A 23,378-nucleotide genomic window follows, 5' to 3' on the forward strand; every position below is an offset into this window, starting at 1 on the left:
GAAAAAATGATTCTTCTGGAGAAAAGCTATGGATATTAACTTGAGTATACATTCGCAGGAAAGTCTGTGAATATTTCCCAGATTACAGGAATAACACAGAAGAAAAGCCAAAAACCAAAGTCATTATATGAAAACTTTGAAAATTATCTGGCCAAACAAAGCTGCATTTCTAGGAGTTGAACTTTCACTTCCCCCCCTCTGAATTAAAAGTATTTAGAGTAAACTAATTTATCTCGAGTTTGGAAAATGTTCGACTTGAGAGGGGAAAAATAGTAAAATATACACAACCCATAATTGAAAATAGCACAGTATTTCTACAATATAAAAAGTATCTCCAGAAATAAAACATCTGCTTAATAGTTTAAAGTATAGAAAACTAGCCAGTCTGTAGGCAAAACTTGATAATGGTTTTGCATTTTATATATTAAGTTATTAATTGCTATAATTAATTATAAGATTCATAATTACAGAAGCAATTTAAAAAGTTAAAGCAATAACACTTGTAAAATGATTTCTGGCACAAATGACTAAACTTCAGATGATATTTATAATTCAATAGTTGAAATTAATTGAAAATTCTATGTTTTCTGGTTGGGATATAATGGATGTTTTTGTTATTAGAAATTATTTTATAGGGGTGGGAAAAGGATTATTTTACAGAGCAGTAATAAATCTTAAAATGTAGAATAAGTTTTAAAATATTTTCAAATTTTATATTTTGGTAAAAAATTCATAAGTACTTTAAAAGATCGGATCTTTCATAATCTAGACTAAGAATAAAAAAGCACATTTAGCATTAAGCTTTAAATCATGCTAAGTGTAAGAAAAAAACATTAAAATAATGTCATTTAACTTGATTCATTTCCTTAGTATTATATCATCAATTAGATATAAATTCCCAAAATTTCTCAAATTATTTATGGTATGATAAATTAGTACCTCAAATGAATTTTTGCTTTTCCACCATTTTAGGATAAGACCGCTAGATTATTTCTCAGAAATACCTTTGTACAAATTATATTACCTTTCCTACTATATTTAATTCTTTCTAATAGTAAACAAAGTTGCATTCAGGTTTATGAAATCCTCACTATTCTTGCTTTTAGAAATGTGATCATCAAAACATTCACTGTATCACTGTATCACTGTCATCCCGTTGTTCATCAATTTGCTCAAGCAGACACCATCAATTTGCTCCATTCGTACTAAGTCTGAGATTTTATCAGCCTCTCTTTACTCGTCCTTCCCAACAGTGACACGTCAAAACATTAAATAAACCAATATATGTCAGAAATGTACATGTCTAATTCTAGAGACATAAGAATATGCTTTACAAAGCAAAGGGTGTAATAAAATAAATATCCAATAGAAAATGATATAAACTTTGTTTATAACAACTAAAAATAAATAATTTGAACCACCTACTTTCCACCCTCAGCATAGCGAAGAAGGAAATATTTACAACATAAAAAGATTGTCTTACTATGACATATTCCTACAAAGAAGAAATCCAGTACTTTGTGACCCTTTTGACAGATGCCCAAAAAAGCATTTTGAATGGATATTTTGGTTTCCCAACATTGAATTCGCTAGCCTTCATTTTATACTATACATTTGCCACATAATTGTCACATACCTTCAGCACACTGACTTTAATATCTCTAGTGACATATTATAGGAGGTGGTAAATTAGAAGTCATAGAGAGGAGCCATATTTCTTTTGTTGTGTTTTAAGCAGGACACTCATGGCTAAGGTGACCTATGAGAGTACTTAAACCTCCTCTAAAAACAAAGCTCACTATTAGGGAGTAACAAGCGCCAAGCAGTTCAGAATCCACAGGACATTCACTTTAATGCTTGAACTCACATCGCCTTTATTTTTTGTGTAAGTGCATTGCATCTTCATGTTCCATTGCGAGTATTTTGTTTCCATTTATCTTAATAAATGGACTCTGCTATAACAATTATAATCAGTGAAAATAGAAATAGCAATTGTGAAGATTAAACAAAACATCCAAATAAAATTTCAATTTCAGCTGAAAGGGTTCTTAAATGAAACTAATAGTGATGTTGGTTTTAGAAGAACTAAGAATTATAGATTACAGATAAGATTATAAGTACATTACTTTATTTGGCCAACATAATTTATTTTCTGCACCTTTCTGCAGCTTGACCTGATACATTATAATGGCTGCTTTATGCCTGTAATGGTACAAGTTGTTCATGGTCCATTGAACCAATTTAATCCTGATAGACTAAGGCTTAAATGCAGAAACTGTAGAATCAGTAGACTGTAATCTCTTAAAGAGCAATTGTGGATGAACATTTTCATACATTCCATAAGAATAAATATCCAGTCATTATACTCGGTGAAATAAAGCCGTCATCAAAGTGTTAATACATTTAGCTATAAGAATGAGATAAGGGAAATTTTATTATTTTGAAAATATCACTTTGCAAAATGTACAAAAAGTGCTTAGAAACTGCCAAAACAATGATCCTTGAAATCGACTTTTAAAGTTATTTTTGAACTATTCTATGACAAACTTTTGGATACATTTAGGGTGACTAATTCTAAAATGAAATTTTATAAAAAGTGGTGAAAATATCCTAATTATGGAAAATTAGGAGAAACGATTCAAGAAGAAATAATTTGACATAAACAATTTAACAATAGCATTGTTTATTTTTCATAATTTATTGTATACATACTGTATACATATGGAAGAGCCTGGCAAGCTCCCCTTGGCGTATTCGATATGCCAAATACAGTAACAATAGCAGGTCCTATTCCCCTGACCCTTAAAAAAGCCTCCACTTGTTGGGAAAAATGAGTAAGAAAGGCTGATAAAATCTCAGGGCTGGGATGAATAAAGAAATTACTGGCGCCTACTCAAGTAAATCGATGAACAACAGGATAGCAGTGACAGTGACACTCTATATATACATATATATAGTAAAAAACTACTTATTTTATAATACTGGAAATTATTTTAAGCAATATTTATATTAATTCAACTAAAAATATTACCTCAAGAATCCATGCTGCCTATTTCAAATAAGCTTGCATATAGATAATACAGAATTACAGGGTTATTGATAGCAGTCTTGGAATTGCTGACTACTGTCGAAGCAGAATATGTAGTGTCAGAGAGAGACATCAATTCTGTTTGCTAAACAAACAAACAAAAGAGTATTTCAGAAGTTATTGGGTTATCAATCCAAAATGGAAGTTGCAACCTTAGATCTAATGGTGACTTAGCAACAGATACTGATTCGTATCTTCTAGAACTCTAAAAGTTAGTGATTTTAATTTTTCAAACTTGCAAGACCCCCTACTTTACTTTGTCTGAGACAGCACAATGAATTTGATTTGGGCTATGTTGATCTTGCTTCTATTTTAAAAATAATTTTAACACTAAATTTAGTTTACCTTCCACACCCCTCCACCCCCGGGGTTGGGGGAAAATGGTTTGTTCTACACTCAACTTGCTCATATGTGGCCTATTCCTGGGGTCATTCCCAGAGGAGAGAGGGAAACATATGTGGTGTCAGGAATCAAACCTGGGTCTGCTATGTACAAGGCAGGGGCCCTACCTGCTTTTGTATTGCTCAGGTACATAAATCTAAGTTTAAAGGGAAGTTTCTACTAACCTGGTGTCAGTGAGTAGTTGTGTGCATACACAATTAAGTTTGAATAGAGACTGCTGAATCATTTTGTGTCATTGGTTTTAGAAGAGACATTGAACTTTTTCTAGATTACCTAGAAGCTTATTTGTTATTAATTGAACTCTGTTCCATGTTGTAATTAAAATATTGTATTATAAATATGAATATGTATGATTATACACATAGTTTATATAATATATATTTATGGCTAATTGCACACTGTTTCTAGATAATTAGAAGTTTTCAGATAAAATACTATTACCCTTAAATGATAAGCTTTTAAAATCATTATAAATTCTAGTGTTTTATAAATGCCCTTTCATATTAAAAATCAGTTAATTTTTAATTATAATTTTAAACGTGGTTATAAATATTTTCAAATACACAAAATGGAGTAAAACATTTAATGAGTCCTTGTATTCATCCTACAGCTTCAGCAAATATTTTCTTCTAATTTACTATTTATATTTATACTTTTCTATCAGTTTACTTAACTTAGTCAAGTTTCTGGCATATAAATAATGAGTGCTTTGTACATTGTTCTTATGTATGTGTTCCCAATATCAAAAGTATGAAAACTACTAAAACTGATCATGAAATGAAAACTACTTGTATATGAATTCATTATTGAGAGACAATTCATGAGATCAATTCAGCATGACTCATTCCTCTGAATGTATTTGACTTGATTCATTCTTTATAAAAGTCATCTACCTTCACTTACATACTATCATAATTTTTAAACCTTGTTATTATTATCAATTTATACCTCTTTCTACCCATTTATTTAAAATGTTAAAATGATTTTTATATCCCTATAACATATAGTCTTGAAATCAATGTTACCTATAGTTCAAAGAGGAGTACTGAAGAAAAAATTAAAAACAATGTACTTAATGCTAGTCATCATGTATTCAATTATTTATTTGTTACCATATATAACCACCAAACCAATGTATACAGATATTATTTGTACAAAAAAATAAATATTTAAATATTTTAAACTTGATTTAATTTTAAAATAAAATTTAAGGCTCAGAGGCATTGTAGAGAGAAAAGGATGGATGGTTTGCACACTGCTGACCAGGTTCAATCCCCCGAACACCATGTGCTTCAGTGAGAGCTGTAAGGAATGACCCCTGAGCAGAGAACCAGGAGTAAGCCAGGAGAGCCACTGGTGTGGCCAAAAGACAGAAGAAAAAAAAACAAAACAGAAATCTTGAAGTTATAGATAGATCTCAGTTTTGGTCCCAAGTTTGTCTGTCACAAAACATGCATCACCAGTACTAAATCCTGACACTTATTTAATTTCTTGTACCGCATATCTAGTACTTTCTTTCAGACCCTTGTTTTTCTCCTCAAATCTCTGTACACCCCATTGTATTTTACTATAAAAGGCAACTCTTTGTATTGATTACCAATCATGGTTAAACTTCTATCTTATATTTTTAGCAAAATAGTCTCATATATTCGTATAGCAACTTAGTCTAGCTTAGGTCACCTTAAGTACTGTTAATCAACTACAACAGTCCATTACCAAACAGCATCAGAAGCAAATGTAGAATATGAAGCACATATTGTGTATTGTGCAGACTGTTTACGCATGTATGCATTTATAAAGATAAAGATAAAGCATTATAAAAATAATCTTTTAGATACTAATTGGCACATTTTACCAATTGCAGTTCTGTCTATATCAAAGTACTCCTGTCTCTCTATATTCTCTTAACATTCTGACATGTTCTAGTCTATTTGATTATATAAATACATTATATATATGTAGATCTGATATTATTGGCAAAGTTAATATTTACAAATAAACTGTCTAGACTTCCTAATTATCTGAGTTTCTTTTTGATATAAAATTGACTTTGATATCTCTAAATAACAATAATTAAAAACTTAGTATTTGTATTGTTTCCCATAACCATCCAAACTCAATTCCCTACACCTAATAAAAGTTCTTCTTTCATTTTCCCTTACTGACTTCCGTGCATACCCTTTACATGTCTTCACTGTGTTTGCTGAAACAAGAAATTGATAGTCATCTCTGTGATCCTATTTTCTACTTCATTTCTTATACACCCCATCAGCTCTACCTCCAAGTATATCGCAACACACTCACACCATTGACAACTTCTCACAGTTCTTCAATATAACGAACTGCCATACCCTAACTCTTGCCTTGTGATAATTATACAAATGCATATGCATATATGCATCTTATCACGTTAGAATAAAATTCTGAAAAACTGTACTTAAAATATCCCTAAAATGAAGAACTTCAGTCTCCCCACTTCTCTCTACCACAGTTCTGATACATATATTCATACTATTTCTTACTAAAATCCATCAAAATTTTATTCCCCGTAAAATGAACTTGCTATTTACTTGACTTCTCATGTTTATTTTTTTATTTTTCCGCTCTTTTCTTATTTCTCTTCAATTTTCCATATAAACATCCCCTTTGCCCCATTTAATTTCCCCTGTTCACCTTTCCTAATAGGTCTCACCTGTTATTCTCCCTTAGAGCCCTAAAATAGCGCAAAAGCTACGATTATATAACCGTGTGTGTATTGTTTTCTTCATAGGCTAGAGCTGCTTGAGTATAGGTTGTCTATCTCCAGCTCTTACAGCTTATCTGGCGAATTCGTCTAGCATAGATTTAACACTCAGTAAATATCTGTGAAATAAATGAGTGGCACACTAACATTATTTCTTTCTTCCTCAGAATCCTTTTTTGGACAGATTGGGATGCAAATTTTCCACGCATAGAATCTGCATCTATGAGTGGTGCTGAGAGAAAAACCATCTACAAAGACATGAAAACCGGTGCTTGGCCTAATGGATTGACTGTGGACCACTTCGAAAAAAGAATAGTTTGGACAGATGCCAGGTTTTAAATTTAGAAGTGTTTTGTTAAAACTATGATTTCTTTCTTTATGACAATACTAATTTATTGGTACACAATTAGTATATAACTCCCAATTTTCTTGGTATAGAAGCATGACTTAAAATGCATGTATTATTCATACATGCATAGAAATTGATCGATATATTAGTTTTTTTTTATTATTCTGTTGGAAATTTCCTAGTATTTAGTCAAATACTAGAAATACTAGAATTTATGCAAATACTTATTCTTTAAGCAAATCCATAATTTTTTCAAAATAATTTGGATATAATTTTAATAATATGACCATATGATTGAATTCTATGAATAGCTTTGAAAACGGTTAATTATTTTTTTTAGGTCAGATGCTATTTATTCAGCCCTCTATGATGGAACAGAAATGATAGAAATAATCAGAGGTCATGAATATCTTTCCCATCCTTTTGCTGTATCTCTCTATGGGAGTGAAGTGTTTTGGACAGATTGGAGGACCAATACATTGTCCAAAGCCAATAAGTGGACTGGGCAGAATGTCAGTGTAATTCAGAAAACCAGTGCGCAACCATTTGACCTTCAGATATACCATCCAAGTCGTCAGCCACAAGGTAAGTATTTTGCATGAATTAATATCTCAGAAAAGTATTTTCACTCTGACCACATATATTTGAATTCTAAAATAACATTATTTACATTTAAAAACTTTTAGAATAGCATATAGAAGTAGTTCTATTACTTATTTTGATTACTTCTTATTTTGTAATTTCCCTTTTTATCAGAGTTGAAAAACTTTAGAAAATAATTCTTTTATCATTGCCAATGTTTTGTAAACTTCTATTTCTATTTTATCAATAAAAAATGCTGTAGAAGTTTTAACTTGGTTTCAGATTTAGATTTTACATTAGTATAATATTATCATTAAATTGGGATGAAATACCAAAAACACTTTTATTATAGCCCCCAAATAAAACCTATAATATGTTGTCAGGAGGGGAACTTGTGAATAAGAAATGATACACCATCTATTTGAGTTTCCTCATTTTTTTAAAAAAATACATACATTTAGTATTTTATACAGCATGAAATTGGAAAATCAAAGTGTACATGTCCCACTGACCATGTGTGAAAGTGCAAAGCAGGTATTCAAACTAACACTCTGTCCAATATTTAAAACCAGTTTTTAATTAGGAGAACACTTAAATCCTTTAATTTAAAAATACAAAAATAATACAAATGAAGTAAAAGCTTCAAACTGGTACAGTGTTCACACTATATTTCAAGTTTGGAAATGCATATTTGCAAGCAGCGGTACGAAAATTTCAAGACAAATCTCTGGGGTTTTCTTATTTTAAAAGAATAGTCAGTGAATAAAAAAAAAATAAGTTACCTGAGATGAACAAAGACACAGTAAATAAAAAGTAGTAGATGCGTTTAGGTAATGAGGATGGATATGAGGATAAAAATTATTCTTAAGAAGTCCTTAGATTCTAGTTTTTCTAATTAGTTTCTTATTCTAAATATGAAACAGAGAATGTGTGAGTTTATGGGAAGGGTCAACAAACATCCTGTGCAAGGTCAGATAGTATTTTGAGCTTTGAGGACCATGTGTTCTCTATTATAATTCTTCAGCTGTGCCCTTGCAGAATGAAAGTGGTCAGTTGAGAGAAGCAAGTGTTTGTATTCTCAGTAAAAATTTATTTATGGACATTGACGTTTGAATTTTATCTCATTTTAAAGTACAAGTATACACTATTATTTATTTTATTCCACAAATTATTTTTTAAAATACATTTAGATGAAAGTATTTTCTGACACATGATGAAAAAATTGACTGAAAAATTTAACTTTGGGAACGTTAAATTTGAGTTTGCTCTATGTCACATTTGGTTATTCAGTCTTGTAAGAACAAGAAGAGTTTTAGTTGAACTTAAAGCTTTGAGAGTTATTCAAAAACAGTGGGCTGATCAAAAAAGACAGATAAGACTTACTGGGGATATTAGAACATAAAATGAAGGAAGAGCTTAGCAGGAAAAAAATGAATATCAAAGAGGAACCCGAAGAAAAATGCTGACATGACTTGATACATTTTCAGAATCAAAACAGAACACAAAAATACAAAGGGAAGAAATTTAGGGTAGCATTAATCGGCAGTATTAACTCATAGCTAAAAGCAAAGAAAAATAAAAAGAGATGACACATATATACTTTTTATATCTGAATAAATGGAAGAAGTTTAGTCATCATTTTATTTAAATTAATTTTAGCAAGAATATTTTATTTTAACCCAGTGACTTGAAGTATGATATTATACATTAACATTTTGATAGTTTTATTAAAAAGTAATTTCTTATAAAATAGAACTTCATTGTTAAATAACTAAAAATCATCATCATCATCATCATCCCGTTGACCGTCAAATTTCTCGAGTGGTCTCAGTAACATCTCGATTTGTCCTAGCCCTGAGATTTTAGAAGCCTCTCTCTACTCGTCCTTCTAATGACGCTGCATTGGAGGCTCTTTCAGGGTCAGGGGAATGAGACCCAGCTTGTTACTGGTTTTGGCATATGAATACACCATGGGGACCTTGTAAGGCTCTCCCATGTGGGCAGGAAACTCCCAGTAGTTTGCCAGATTCTCCTAGAGGGAGAAGTAGGCTGTAAGATTTCTTCCGGGAGTTTGCTTTTAAGACTCTGGATGCTGGCCACTGATGGGATTACATGGGCTGGGAATAGTCCCTGGGTGTGACCACCTAGCTACTGGGAAATGGGAAATCTGGGTGGAGGAGGCCCAGTCCCGATCCCAGCAGCCTTGGAGGTCTCAGCCCAGGGTCCCACACACCTGGGTTCCTCTGCTTGTACCTTCATGTGTGAGGCTAGTTCGAACGTGTGGAGAGGGGCCTTGAGCATGGCTGTGGCTAGGTTCCGGAGGTCTTTGGCCCCGGGAGCTCTGCTCAAGGCGGAGAGGGAAGCTGGAGTCCATCCTGTCTGAGGGGGTCCGGGGAAGACAGCCAGACGCTCGGGCAAGAGACTCTCTGGAAGTCAGTTGGAAGATTTGAGTGAAATTGTGTGATTTTACTTCTTGACTTAGTCCTATAATAATTATATGACCACTGTTACCCTATCTTTTCATCAGCAGTTAGAATCCTTGCAATGATTAAATGCATTCTTTACTTTAAAGCACTTAGAAGATGCCCAGAATTCTTTACACTATATTTGCACAATATAATTGATAGATAGGTTTGGCAAGGAGGTGATATATAGAAAGACAGGAAATAATTTTAGTTACTCTCTTTTACACAACAACAACCCTCCCCAAGCCTTGTAAGGTGAATTGTTTTTAAAACACATCTTTTCCCATATACCCAGACTATGTTTTTTCAGTTCAACGGTTTTTCGGTTGTTAATTGTTGTTTTGGTTTGGTTTGGTTTTTAAAGAATCAAGTTGTTGTTTTACATTCTTTTTTTTTTTTTTAATTTTACTGAATCACTGTGAGACAGTTACAGGCTTTCATGTTTGGGTTACAATCACACAATGATCAAAAACCCATCCCTACACTCTCTTAAGCAAATTGTTTTTCAAGAATCTTTCTGGTGCCTCACATGTTCCTTTCTGAATAGAATTTCATGTTCAAGTGACTCAAACAGAAGATGGCTAATTTGGAGAGACTGAGAGAGTGCTTATTAGACTTCAACAATTATATGATTGTTTATACAAATAATGTTGATTTTAAAGAACCAATATATAGTACTAACGCACTTGTAGCTTAGACACAGGTTTATTTGATGGAAAGGTTATTTGGTAGAAGTATTGTAAATGCTAGTTAGAAACATTGAGAAGACTTGACAGTATCATTTCAATGTAAGATGATAAGCACATGTACTGTAAATTGTTTATGCTGTGAAGTACAAAATACTCTTAATGTTATTAAATTATAGTATTATTAATACACATATTTCATTAACATCAGTTACTATACTTGTCCTCTTATGTATATATATATTTAATTATCTTATTTTTATGCATTTAAATTTTGTTTTTTAATTAAATTATTTTTTGCTTGGGACCTGTGATTTGTAATATTGATAATGGCACATTTTTATGCAAAAAACATTTCAACACCATACTCCACCAGAATACCAGCATGCCTCCACCTTTGTTCCCGTGCCCCACCCCATCCAAATTGCACACCCGCACCAACTCCCTCCCCATGGTCTTTTTTCTATTAAAGACCAGATCTTAGTTTCTGTTCTTTGAATGTCTGTTGTTTCTTTACTATGATTGTTTATATAACACTTTTGAGGGAAATCATTCAATATTTGCATTTTAATGTTAAAATGATGGGTGATATTTTGGGGCTGGAGAGATACTTCATTGTGTATGATTTCATGTTTTTGACTAAAATGCACGTTATTACAAGTGAGAGTTATTGCTTGTCATTAAACTTTGTGATTGGTTCTGTTTTCAATTTCCATGAGAATGGCATATCCTATGTCATATCTTAAAATAGCCTAAGTAATATTTAATTATTTTAATAAGCTTTATTTAAAGTATATTTAATTACTTCCCAATAAATTATTTCTCTTGTCGTATTCTAACATATTCTAAGTAATATGTATTTACTTCAAGAAACTTCTCATCTACTCCCTGCTATTCTAACCTGAAATTCCTAAAGATTCCAACTATAATAGATATAGTAGGGAAGAAAACATAAATACATGTTATGTATATAATGTGATCAGGAGACACTTTGCAAAAGAATCATGGTACCTTATCATATTTCTTTTTGACTGTGTTTTGTTCTTAATTTTCTTGGCAACTTTTTCTGAGTCTTTTATTATTTCTCATGAGTAAGACATGGATTACTTTAATTATCTTGTTGGGAGGCATCTGAAGACTGCCAATAGACTCATTGAGTATTTACAAATTCTAGTTAATGTTTTACATTCTCTAGAATTATCTTATGCACCATTATTTTTGTGTTTATGACTTTAACATGGTGATATTAATAATTATTAGCTATATATCTACCTGTTCTAAAGATAGGTATATAGCTAATAATATTTTCAATCATTTATCGAAAAAAATAGCACACAACTAATGAAATCAGAAACAATGACTATTTTTCCTTTAATTCACTTAACTGGTGCTAGGTAATTTATTCTCCTAAAGATATTCTTTAAGGATGGGGCTGGAGTGATAGCAAGGTGGGTAGGGCATTTGCCTTGCACACAGCTGACCCCAGCATCCCATATTATTCCTTGAGCACAACCCAAAAAGCAAAAAAAATATATTCTTTAAGGATAAACTTTACAAAGATAGTTATTGATTTAGAATAATATTGTATTAAAAACATAACAAAGAGACTGATAATGAATGGAAAGTTATGTCTCATTCTAAATCTTTCCTGTTATTTAAATCATGGAACTTATGGAGTGCATGTGAAACAAACACACACACAATACATGTATGGTATATGTGGAACAAATATTGCCATGACCATAGAAAATTATAATGTGAATATGTTAATAAAAAGTAAAATAAAAATTTCTTCCATAGACTTTTTTTTTCTATTTCTTGGTATACTCTGCTTCAGGCTTACTCCTGGCTCTGCACTCAGGGATTGCTCCTGGCAGGATTTGGGGTACCAAGGACGGTGCCAGTGATCTAACCTGGGATGGCCAGGTGCAAGAGAAGAACCTTGCCCCTGTCTATTTCTCTTGTCCCCTTCCTTATACTTTTGATATGGAAAAAAAAATAACCTGAAGAAATAATGGATATGTGATGCCAGTTTCCTAGAGAAAGCCTTTAAGAATGATTCACCAAAACATTCTTAAAACAGAGTCTCGTTGTAAATTCAGGAAATAGCTGCTGCCATGGAAACTCCCAATATCTGTATCTGTAATAAACGGAATGTATTTTATACAACATTTAGTAATTATCCCATACTGTTTTTAGAATTCGGGAATGAAAACCTTTAAAAAAATAAAGCTTGCTTCTAAGAAAATAGGACACATATTATTCATGTGAAATAAAATTGAGGGAATTATCTTTGTTTTGTTATCTGTGAGAGGGAAAATGTTTTTAATAATGTAATTGCTATGTACTATTATATATTATTGTGCTATTAATCACCCTAATAACGAGTGGTATTTAGGGAACTTGACTGTGAATCATTAAGAGAGTAAGTCTTGCCAACCTTAGAGATTCTCTAATCTGTTTTTCCTGCTCTACTGTTAATATTTTGCTGTGTAATTGCAGCGCCCAATCCCTGTGCAGCTAACGGTGGCAAAGGGCCCTGCTCTCACCTGTGTCTGATCAGTCACAACAGGAGCGCCGCCTGTGCTTGCCCCCACTTGATGAAGCTCTCCTCTGACAGGAAGACCTGCTATGGTGCGTGTCTCACAGTGCTTAGCGAAAATCCAAATTGAATTCTCTGGAAGTGCCTTAGCATTCAGGTTTTTCTCAAAGTAAAGCAGAAGAGGATTATGACATTCTTAAAACGATTTGAGGTGTTACTATTTCCAGACTGTTGGTGACACATCTGCCGTTAGAAAGACTGACAAATTCTTTAAATATGTTATCTACTACATTTTGCTGTTTATTGCCTTATTCATTGCCTATTGCGACTTCTTATTAGGCATGTTAACAAAATTTATCTCCAAAAAACAGGGAGATTATTAAGTGAAAGAGCATTATCGAAAAATGTCGATATGGTAGCCTGAATGGCAAAGAGGTAATCTCCCCTAACGTTTATAAATCCAGTTGAGCATCAGTTTGTAGGGCATCTAAACCTAGAGGAGAATAAATTAAGTAAAAAAATAAAAGTACATTTGACTTTGAATGATAAATTTTGTGAATGAAAATCACACTGGGGAGTTTTCTACTCATTTATTTTATAATTCATTTTTTAATTTTAAGTAATTCTGTTGTATATTTTCAGAGTTTTTACTTTTAAAGAGATAAAAGTAAACACTTTCAAAGCTTACCACAGAAATTGTTTTCAATAAGTCACTTTAATTTCATAGAATGATTGCATATCTCAAATGATAACAGTAACGCCAGGGAGCACAATGGGAAAATAAATTTTGTCCCAGGAATTCGTATTTCAGTTTAATATACTAATTATTTCACAAAATCCATGCAAGAAAAGTAGCAATAGATGAAAAATGTGATACAGTGCCTCACTATGTAAAATTCTTCACATTTGCAAAATGTTGCAATAAGGCATGAGTTACATTATTGGTCCTGGTTTTGGTGAAAGAAAATACTTATAAAAGAAATGATATTTTATTCAAAAATATTTTAGGAAATAAAAGTGTCTTTTTTTCAGAAAAGACAATGTGAATCAATATTGTAACAGTTACATATTTAAAAAATGGTTGCTTGATGTTGGCAGCCTTATACTTTAAGAAATTATGTTGAAATATTTTAATTAAATCAAATTTGATCATTTATATTTCTTGACTTTTTTAGCAAAAGCAGAATTGCCTAAGGGATATGTTTTATATTTGCTCCTACTAAGTAAACTAATTTAATATAGAGATGTAATTTCTGCATTAATTTTTCATCAAATCCAGGCTTTAATACTCTGGGGCTTAAAATCTATGAAATCATCAGCGTTTTAGGATTTCTAGAGTATTTAAACCTTGCAAAACTTATTGTAGAAAATAATTTATATTTCTTTTCTAGAAATGAAAAAATTTCTTCTTTATGCAAGACGCTCTGAAATCAGAGGAGTGGACATTGATAATCCATATTTTAACTTTATCACGGCCTTTACAGTACCTGATATTGATGATGTTACTGTTATAGACTTTGATGCATCTGAAGAACGTCTATATTGGACAGATATTAAAACACAAACCATTAAGCGAGCTTTTATTAATGGAACTGGATTAGAAACAGTTATTTCAAGAGGTAAGATTTGTATCCATTAATTTAAAAAATTGTTGTTCCATGTATAATGATCATAATTTCATTTGTTACATTTTTATAATCTATACTAGAATTAATGATTCATGTATTTAAAAATACGTTATGCCATTTCAGTTTAAGATAATTATGTAGCACATAATATCCTGATCAATAGAGTTATGTGTTTTGAAACAATTTCAGAACAGATTTCTTAAAAATTTACCAATTTATGAAACTAAAGAGATATATAGATGATAAGCTTATTTGCATACATCAACCTGGGTTTGCTACCAGGTACCATATATGTTCCCCTGAGCTTTACCAGAAGTGATCCCTTACCACAGAGCAAATAGTAAGCTGTGAGCACTGCCTAATGTGTCCCGGCTCCCAGACTGAAGTCTCTTATGTTCTGATGAAGTAACAGTTATGTTTGAACAGAGGATACTGGAGAATGTAAAGGACTGATTGATGTCCCTGAGTCCCGATCCAAATTTGCACGAGCTAGGTGATGCACATACCTCTTCCAATCCTGTTTGCAAAAGTTAGGACAAAGAATATATCCTGTTTTACATCATGACACATGAGGGTGAATTTTGAGATTCTAATAAACATTTCTTTTGAATCATTGTACAATACTTATTCAACTATTATTTCTTTATACCCTGTTTTAAAGAGAGTAAAAACAGAAAATTGAAACAGGTAAAACAAGACATACATGTCAATCTAAAAACTTTTTGCTGAAAAATAGCAAATTGTAAATTTAAATCAGTTATTACATTATCACATACATTTTTAACTGAAAATCTGATTTTTGATATGAATGCAAAGCTGAACAATAATGATAATCTTCAACCCCATGGCTCTTAAGCATGTTATAAGGATTTTAATGATTTTTAGATATATTAAAACATGTGAAACTTTTTCCTTAAACACAATATTTGGCAATAATCAATCTCTTAATGAATAAACAAATTTTAAGTAGCTTGGAAAGAATTTTTAAAGCATCTCTATTTGCAGATCTTGAAGACTAATCAGTAACATTAGCAGATCAAGGAGTATCTAGTCAATGCTCTTGTATTCATATTCCTTATTTATCTTTGTATAGTCCTATTTAAACAATGAACTACTGATTAGCTTTCTCACATACTCATTTTCAAGTTGCCATGAGAGAAGCATCATTCTAAAAATTATAATAAATCTAATGTAACAATTTCTTCTTTACTCAGATTTTCTTTAAAACAGAGTAGAGAGAAATAATGGTCAGAAAAATATTGCATAATGATCTAAAAACAATATGATCAATAGTCATTAAACCACTAAGAGAGAGATTAAAGGATAAGTTCCTCTCAAAACTGATATAACTAGATTCTCACCAGTAACTCATCAAACTGATAGAAATCATCCAGCTATTCGGTCACAAATATAGTCAAATGTTTCCAAAATGGCAGTACAAAAGTAGAATGTAAAATAGGTTCTTCCACTAAAAATTTGTGGAATAGTTTTAAGTTTTGTTTTATTAGGGTAACTAGTACTAATTACTTGAGCTTATCATTGACTTTTATTTTCCATTTAGTAAACTTTATTTGCAATTAGCCAAAAATTGAGCAATAACATTTTACTAACAATATGTATGTATTGTATTAATAACTATCATATTATAAATAACTACTCAATGATTTTGAAAAGTTTTAGATTTTTGTTTAAGAAACTGCAATGCCAGTATAAGCGGGAATGTATGAAACACAATAGAGAGATGGTACGCAATCTGACAGCGCTGACTCAATAAAGCCAAATCATACCTAACATTACTGGATAAATTACTAGTTTTTAATAATACAAATTAAAATTTTGTATTAAAATTTGGAGCTAAAATTTTAAAAATAAATTTGTAATTGGAAAATTCACTTACATTTTAGTCTTAGTAAACTGCAGAAATCAGGGATTGTTAGAAAGTAAATGTTAAACAGAAGACAAGTTTAGTGTTAATAGATGATTAAAAATGGCACAATAGTACATGATAAGAGGCTTGACTATAGGGGAAACAAAAGATAGGAATGTTGAAAAATATAGAGATAAGAAAATATAATTTTAATATAAATTAATTTGATATGAATATTGGGGAATACACATTGTCAAAGATGACTACCCAACACGTTGATAGGGCACTTCTCTTTGAATGACCTTCCATTTCCCTTTCTTCCATATTAAGGACCAATACATATTTCTATTAATGGCAAAACTTGAACTTTCACATTTCAGCTTCCAAACATATCAGTGTATCTCAGTTCCTATCACTAATTTTAGTTTATTTGATCCTGTTATCTCTTACATGCCGTTAATGGCTCTATCCTTTCTCTTAGTCCTCACATTGCCCATCTGTGTTTCCCTTCACTGTTCACCTATGGCTTCTTTAGAGACATGTCTCCTTTCTATTTTTATTGGCTTAATATAATGTAAAAACTATGCACTAAATCAATTTATTGTTCCAATTATAGCCTCCCTTATTTTCTTCCCAACTAAGCATTAATCAAGGAATTTTCTTTTGCTTGGGGGACTAGTTTCAGAAAGTGAACTAGAAATAATCTATATTCCTCTCCTCTAATTCCTGAAGTACTGGATTAAAATAGTTATCTATTGATTTTTAATTTGGAACTCAATAATTGCAATATTATTAACATTAGGGCTTAACTAACAGTACGATGTCCCTAATTTGTGTGTCATCCACATTAGGTTTTAGACACTATCACTTGTAAATATACTTTATCAAAATGATATCCAATGATTGTAGTGATAATATAAATTGCCATATATGCATACATATTTGCATTGATTCTCTATACAAATAATATATACAATGTTTTTTTGAAGGAAAGTATACAATTCAAAAAATATATATCAAATAATATTACTGGCTTTCTGAAGGCCTAAAAACCTGATGGTACTTTACTCTAGATGTCTCACAGTTATATCTCAAGAAATATTTTTCAGTTATTCATGCTCTCAGGTTTCTTTTTTTGTGATCTGATGAGTAATAAAAGCTATCATAACAGTGACAAGTTTTATCTCATTAATTCTTGGTAGCTTCTTATTATATTGGTCCCTCAGATGAGAAAAATTATGCTCAGAGAGTTAAAATATTCCCCTAAAATCCAAATTAAGGAAATAATACACATATTAAAAATCATATATTTATAGCTTCCACCCTCTGAACTGTATAAGAAGGCATGGGAGATTACCATAGGTAAAAGAACATTGTCGGTTTAATAAGGACATAAAAATTAAAGTGTCCTTTCTGAGTAATCATATGCTGCTTAACATTATATCATATTGGTAGCAGTTTGATTTTAATGTGTTTTTTAACTTTTTAAAAATTGTGATTTTGATGTGTTTTTTAACTTTTTAAAAATTGTTACATATAAACTCTGAGGGAATTCAGTACATGGTAATCTACTGAAATTTGAAATCATATATACTATCCCTTGAACCACATTCACAGACTTTTTCCTTCCTTAGATAAAAGCTAGAACCCCCCCAAAAGTGTTGCTTAATTACAAGTGTTGCTTGTAATTAAGTTAGTAGGAAAGTAAACATCAATGCACTTTAATATTCCTAGTGTAATCCGAGAATAATAATGATGGATGACTATTAATTTTTCAAATATACATATTTTTTCATATGATTTACACTTTAAATAGTGTTTTTATAGATGTAGAAAGATTTCTTTAAAATTGCCAAAGGTAGGAAACAGCAGAGATTTTCTTTATCTAAGGCTGGATTCAGGCCTTTTGTCTTGAATGCTGTATTCTTTGTTTCTATGTCTCAGAAGTAAGAAGTAAGGCTTGTACATAGCACCACTTTCTAGGGTATCACGATCACGATCATGATAGCCCATTAATCACTGATTTCTCGGGTGGGCCCAGTTAGATCTCATTTTGTCCTTTCCCTGAGATCTTAGAAGTTCATCTGGACTTGGCCCTTCCAATGATGTTGCACTGGGGGCTCTTCAGGGTCAGGGGAATGAGATCCAGCTTGTTACTGAATTTTGCATATGAATACACCATGGGAAGCTTGCAAGGATGTCCCATGTGGGCAGGAAACTCTCAGAAGACTGCCAGTTTCTCCCAAAGGGAGAAGCAGGCTAAAGATATCGTGCTTCTGAGAGCTTGCTTTTAAGTCTCTCTGGATGTTGATGGTATTACACACACCTGGGTTCCTCTGCCGATACCTTCATGCATGAGGCCTGTCTGAACGTGTGGAGAGGGGCCTCCAGCATGGCTGTAGCTAGGTTACGGTGGTCCTCGGCCGCCGGGAGCTCTGCTCGGTGTGGGGAGGGAAGCTGGAGCCCATCCCCTCCGAGGGGCCCAGGGGAAGACAGCCAGGCGTGCGGGCAAGAGACTCTCTTCTAGGGTATATTTTAATATATATTCAACATGAATCTCACAGGGTCTTATACTGTAATATGAATTAAATATAGATGATCTCATCATGTTAATGACAACTTTTTAATTTGTTCTACAATTGAATATTTATTCTGGAAATAAGAAAAAATATTTAGAGATTTACTGACAGCTCTTCATGGTTGAAAAGTCATTGTCAGGGAATGACATTTTATTGGAAATTTTATTGGAAAAGATTCCTGCTGTTTTTGATTTTTCCAGAGAATAATATAAATTGTTCATTTTATGAAAAATTCACGACAAATTTGAACAAGTACAATTGCTTACGCAAATATGTTCTTAGTACTAGAATATTTATTAGCCATATGATATGGATGGTTTACTGAATTAAACAGAAAGCTGGAATAGATAAAAGGAAGAAAAATGTAAATTAAAAATGTATTTCAGTTAAAAAAAAACTCTTGTGTGGTAGTAAATAATCCTATAATCACTTGTATTTTTAGACCACATATATATAAAACATTTTAAATGCAAGGCTGTTATTCAATTACTTTTTTAGTGAGTATTAAAGAATATATTCATTGCCTCTTTTTTTCAAGATACTGTACTTAATTGTATCCAGTAATAAAATTGCTTAAGACCTAAAACTATTATGAAAATCTGTACAGAGAGAATTGAAAAAATAAAAACAAGTTAGTAATAACAGCAATATCTAGATTTTTGGAAACAGGCCTTGAATTAAATTAGAAAGTAGGGATAGAGAACATCTGTTGTTTTGATTACTTCTGAATAGAATTTTCAGTATTCATTTTCATCCAGTAGGCCTTTTGGTGGAAGAATCTCAACATCTGTGATTTTATTTAAAGGGAGAGAAAAAAGAGAAAAGAAAAGGTGAAATCCACATCTACAAATGCTTTTCATTAATTAAGCATCACAGAAGTGAGTGCTAAATGAATGATGTTTCTCAGGCTTATTTTTAACTTATAAAATAATAACTAAAATATTCATAGCACATTCTAAATTTTGCAGCTGACCAGTACATTTAATGGTTAGAGTTTGGTAGCTACTTGATGAACCCAACTAATATAAGAAAAAACTAATAATAAGAACAATAGAGCCTAAGTTATGAATAAGCACAAAGAACTACTTGCTGGAGACCCAACAAGCAGTAGTGAGGAGAATCAAATTTTCTGGATAAATGTCAAGTTAACCTGAAAGTAGATTAGAAAGTATCTTATACCAGGGTGATGAGTTTGTTTGTTTTAAAACCAAGAAATAGACAAATTTCTAAATAAATTTACAGATAGGTAGAGGTGATTCAGAGTCTTCTGAAGATACATCAAGAAAAGGTTACCAACCCTGGGAGCTGGAGCAATTTGCCTTGCACTCAGCCGACCCGAGTTCGATTCCCAGCATCCCATATGGTCCCCTGAGCACCACCAGGGGTGGTTCCTGAGTTCAAAGCCAGGAGTAACCCCTGTGCATTGCCAAGTGTGACCCAAAAAGCAAAAAAAAAAAAAAAAGAGAGAGAAAGTAAAGGTTACCAACCCAGACCTCTAAGTGCAAACCCAATCAGTGCACCAGGAAGAGCCCTGAACACAGTGGGCTGTGCAGTATTCTCCCCTGCCCTGATACCCAAACAACCAAACGAACTGAAGAATAAGTTTCTAAAAACACATCTCAAATTTTCATTGCATATGACCGTATCTGTCCTTCAAAACTATAAGAAAATGAGTTCTTCTCTCTTGAAGGCATACCTCATTATGGTCAAAAGTCTGTTTTGAAAACCTTGAAAACCTGGTGTCGGCAGGTACACATCATAGAAACAAAATGAAAGAAAAACAATATTCTAAACAGCAAATTTGTAATCAGTCCTTTTTCCTTTAAATTTCCCAAAATGCTAACAAATATATGTGATATTGCCACCTGTATCTTATGTAACAATTTCTCTGTAACCATTTTTTTTACAAGAACTAGAATTTTTAAATTTTTTATTAGTGAAACACCATGGGGTACAATTGTAGACTTACAAACTTTTGAGCCTGCATTTTAGCTGTACAATGATCGAGTACCCATCCCTCCACCAGTGCCCTTTCTCCACCACCAAATCCTAGTGTTCCTCCCACCAACTCCATCCCATCCACCGACCCACCCTGCCTCTGTGGCTGGGCATTCCCTTTTTCTCTCTCTCCTTTTGGGTGTTGTGGTTTGCAATAGAGATATTGAGTTGCCATTGAGTTCGGTCTAAGTCTTACAGCCTGCATCTTCCATCCCGAGCAGATCCTCCAGACCACCTTTACTTGGTGGTCCCTTCTCTATTTGGGCTGCACTTTCCCCCAGCATGTGCAGCCAGCTTCCCAGCCATGGAACAAACCTCCTGGTACTTATCTCAACTATTCTTGGGTGTTAGTCCCCCATTCTGTTGCTTTATATTCCAAAAATGAGTACAATCGTTCTGTCTGTCTCTCTCTTTCTGACTCATCTCACTTAGCATAATAATTTCCATGTTGATCCACTTGTATGCAAATTTCATGACTTCACCTTTTCTACCATTGCATAGTATTCCATTGTGTACATGTACAAAAGTTTTTTTAACCAGTCATCTGTTCTCAGATACTTGTTTTTTTTTTTTTTTTGAGATTTTGGCTATTGTAAACAGTGTAGCAATGAACATACAAGTGCAAATGTCATTTCGACTATACTTTTTTGCCTCTCCAGTTTATATTCCCAGAAGTGGTATTGCTGGGTCAAATGGGAGCTCAATTTCTAATTTTTTGAGAAGTGACCATATTGATTTCCAAAAGGGCTTAACCAGTAGGCATTCCCACCAGCAGTGTAGGAGAGTCCCTTTCTCCCCACATCCACGCCAACAATGTCACTTTTGTGCTTTTGGATGTGGGCCAGTCTCTGTGGTGTGAGATGATATCTCATTGTTGTTTTGATCTGCATCTCCCTGATGATTAGTGATGTAGAGCATTTTTTATGTGCCTTTTGGCCATTTGTATTTCTTCTTTGATAAAGTTTCTATTTATTAATTGCCCCATTATCTGATGGGGTTAGATGTTTTATTCTTGTAGAGTTCAACCAGTACATTGTATACCCTTGATATCAACCCCTTATCAGATGAGTACTGGGTGAATATCCTTTCACATTCTGTAAATTGTCTTTGTATTCTGGTCACTGTATTTTTTTTAGGTGCAGAAGCTTCTCAGTTTAAGATAGTCCCATTTATTTATCTCTGTTTCCTCTTGCTTGGTCAGTGGAGTGTTATCTTTGAAGATACCTTTAGCTTCAATATTGTGGAGGGTTTTGCCTACCTTGTCTTAAATGTACCTTATGGATTGTGGTCTCATGTTGAGGTCTTTAATCCATTTTGATCTGACTTTTGTGCATGTTGTCAGGTCAAGGTCTAAGCTCTTTCTTTTGATTGTGGTTGTTCAGTTATGCCAGCACCATTTGTTAGAGGCTTTCTTTGCTCCACTTCACATTTTTTGTTCCATTATCAAAGATTAGATGATCATGCATTTGGATGGTGTGTAGGGATATTCCACCCTATCCTTTTGGCCTGCGGCTCTGCCTTTGTTCCAGTACTATGCTGTTTTAATTGTTACTGCTTTGTAGTAGAGTTTGAAGTTGGGAAGGGTGATGCCTCTTGTAAAAAACTAAAGCACGCTGAAGGGCATGTGCACTCTGGGGCTCTCCGGGTGGCTCTGTCTCACCGCCCACGTTCGGTACTTTGGAACCTCTGTGTGTGGCTGTTGGTCAAGGGCAGGCAATGGAAGGAAGAAGGCCAAACTGGTTGCTTGATCAGTTTATTTCATTCTCTCTCTCTGTTTCTCTCCCGGCTCTGGATCTGTGGATCTGGCCCCCCAACCCACTCTTACAGCCTAGTTAAATCCCCATAGCATGTGGGGGTTGGGACATACACATAGGTGTGGTCACAATCAATAGGGGTAAGGTTCCTTTCCCTCAGGGGATGCTTCTCCTAGGACTGATTCTCTTTCAGCATTGGGATCCACCCAAGGGCAGAGTCCCATGAGTGTGTTTCTCCTCTCCTCATCCAGCAAACATAAAAGCATTCATAATATTAATCATTTTGTATAGATACAATAAGAAATGCATTAAAGCTTATAGAATTGCTCTCCTGGGGCCATCTCGATCTCAGACTACAGTGCTCAGGCCAGATCAATCTTTCCTATCCCTAGCAGGGTCCTAGTCTTGTCATTACTTTTGGATCATGACAGCATTTGTCTATGATCAAGCTCTTAACTTATAGTTAAGAATTAGGCACTTTGGCCAGGCCCATCTCAATGCCAGGGTAGCACATAACTCACCGCTTGCCCTGGATCCGTCCCGTCCCTCGTCGGGATCCTGCTTTTGGGGTGCTAGGAACTGAGGGCAACTGAGGCTTAAGTGGAGAGAGCAGATGCCCGGGAATGAATAATATTCGAAGCCAATTATGTCCCAAGTTACAAAAGCATAATATTATCTTCTTTTTTTTTAATTTA

At 33.2% G+C, this 23,378-nt stretch overlaps 1 protein-coding gene across 1 annotated transcript in view; it reads left to right on the plus strand.

Annotated features, from left to right (window-relative positions):
• The window catches only part of LRP1B (LDL receptor related protein 1B), a 1,943,003-nt gene that overhangs the window by 1,272,579 nt on the left and 647,046 nt on the right, over positions 1–23,378 (plus strand). Inside the window, exons 26-29 of the mRNA XM_055124030.1 lie at positions 6,401–6,565; positions 6,923–7,167; positions 12,818–12,949; positions 14,249–14,476. Coding sequence (XP_054980005.1) covers positions 6,401–6,565; positions 6,923–7,167; positions 12,818–12,949; positions 14,249–14,476 — 770 coding nt within the window. The remainder of the gene's footprint in view (positions 1–6,400; positions 6,566–6,922; positions 7,168–12,817; positions 12,950–14,248; positions 14,477–23,378) is intronic.

The sequence above is a fragment of the Sorex araneus genome, chromosome 1 (genome assembly GCF_027595985.1).
Source record: "Sorex araneus isolate mSorAra2 chromosome 1, mSorAra2.pri, whole genome shotgun sequence".
Taxonomy (NCBI): domain Eukaryota; kingdom Metazoa; phylum Chordata; class Mammalia; order Eulipotyphla; family Soricidae; genus Sorex; species Sorex araneus.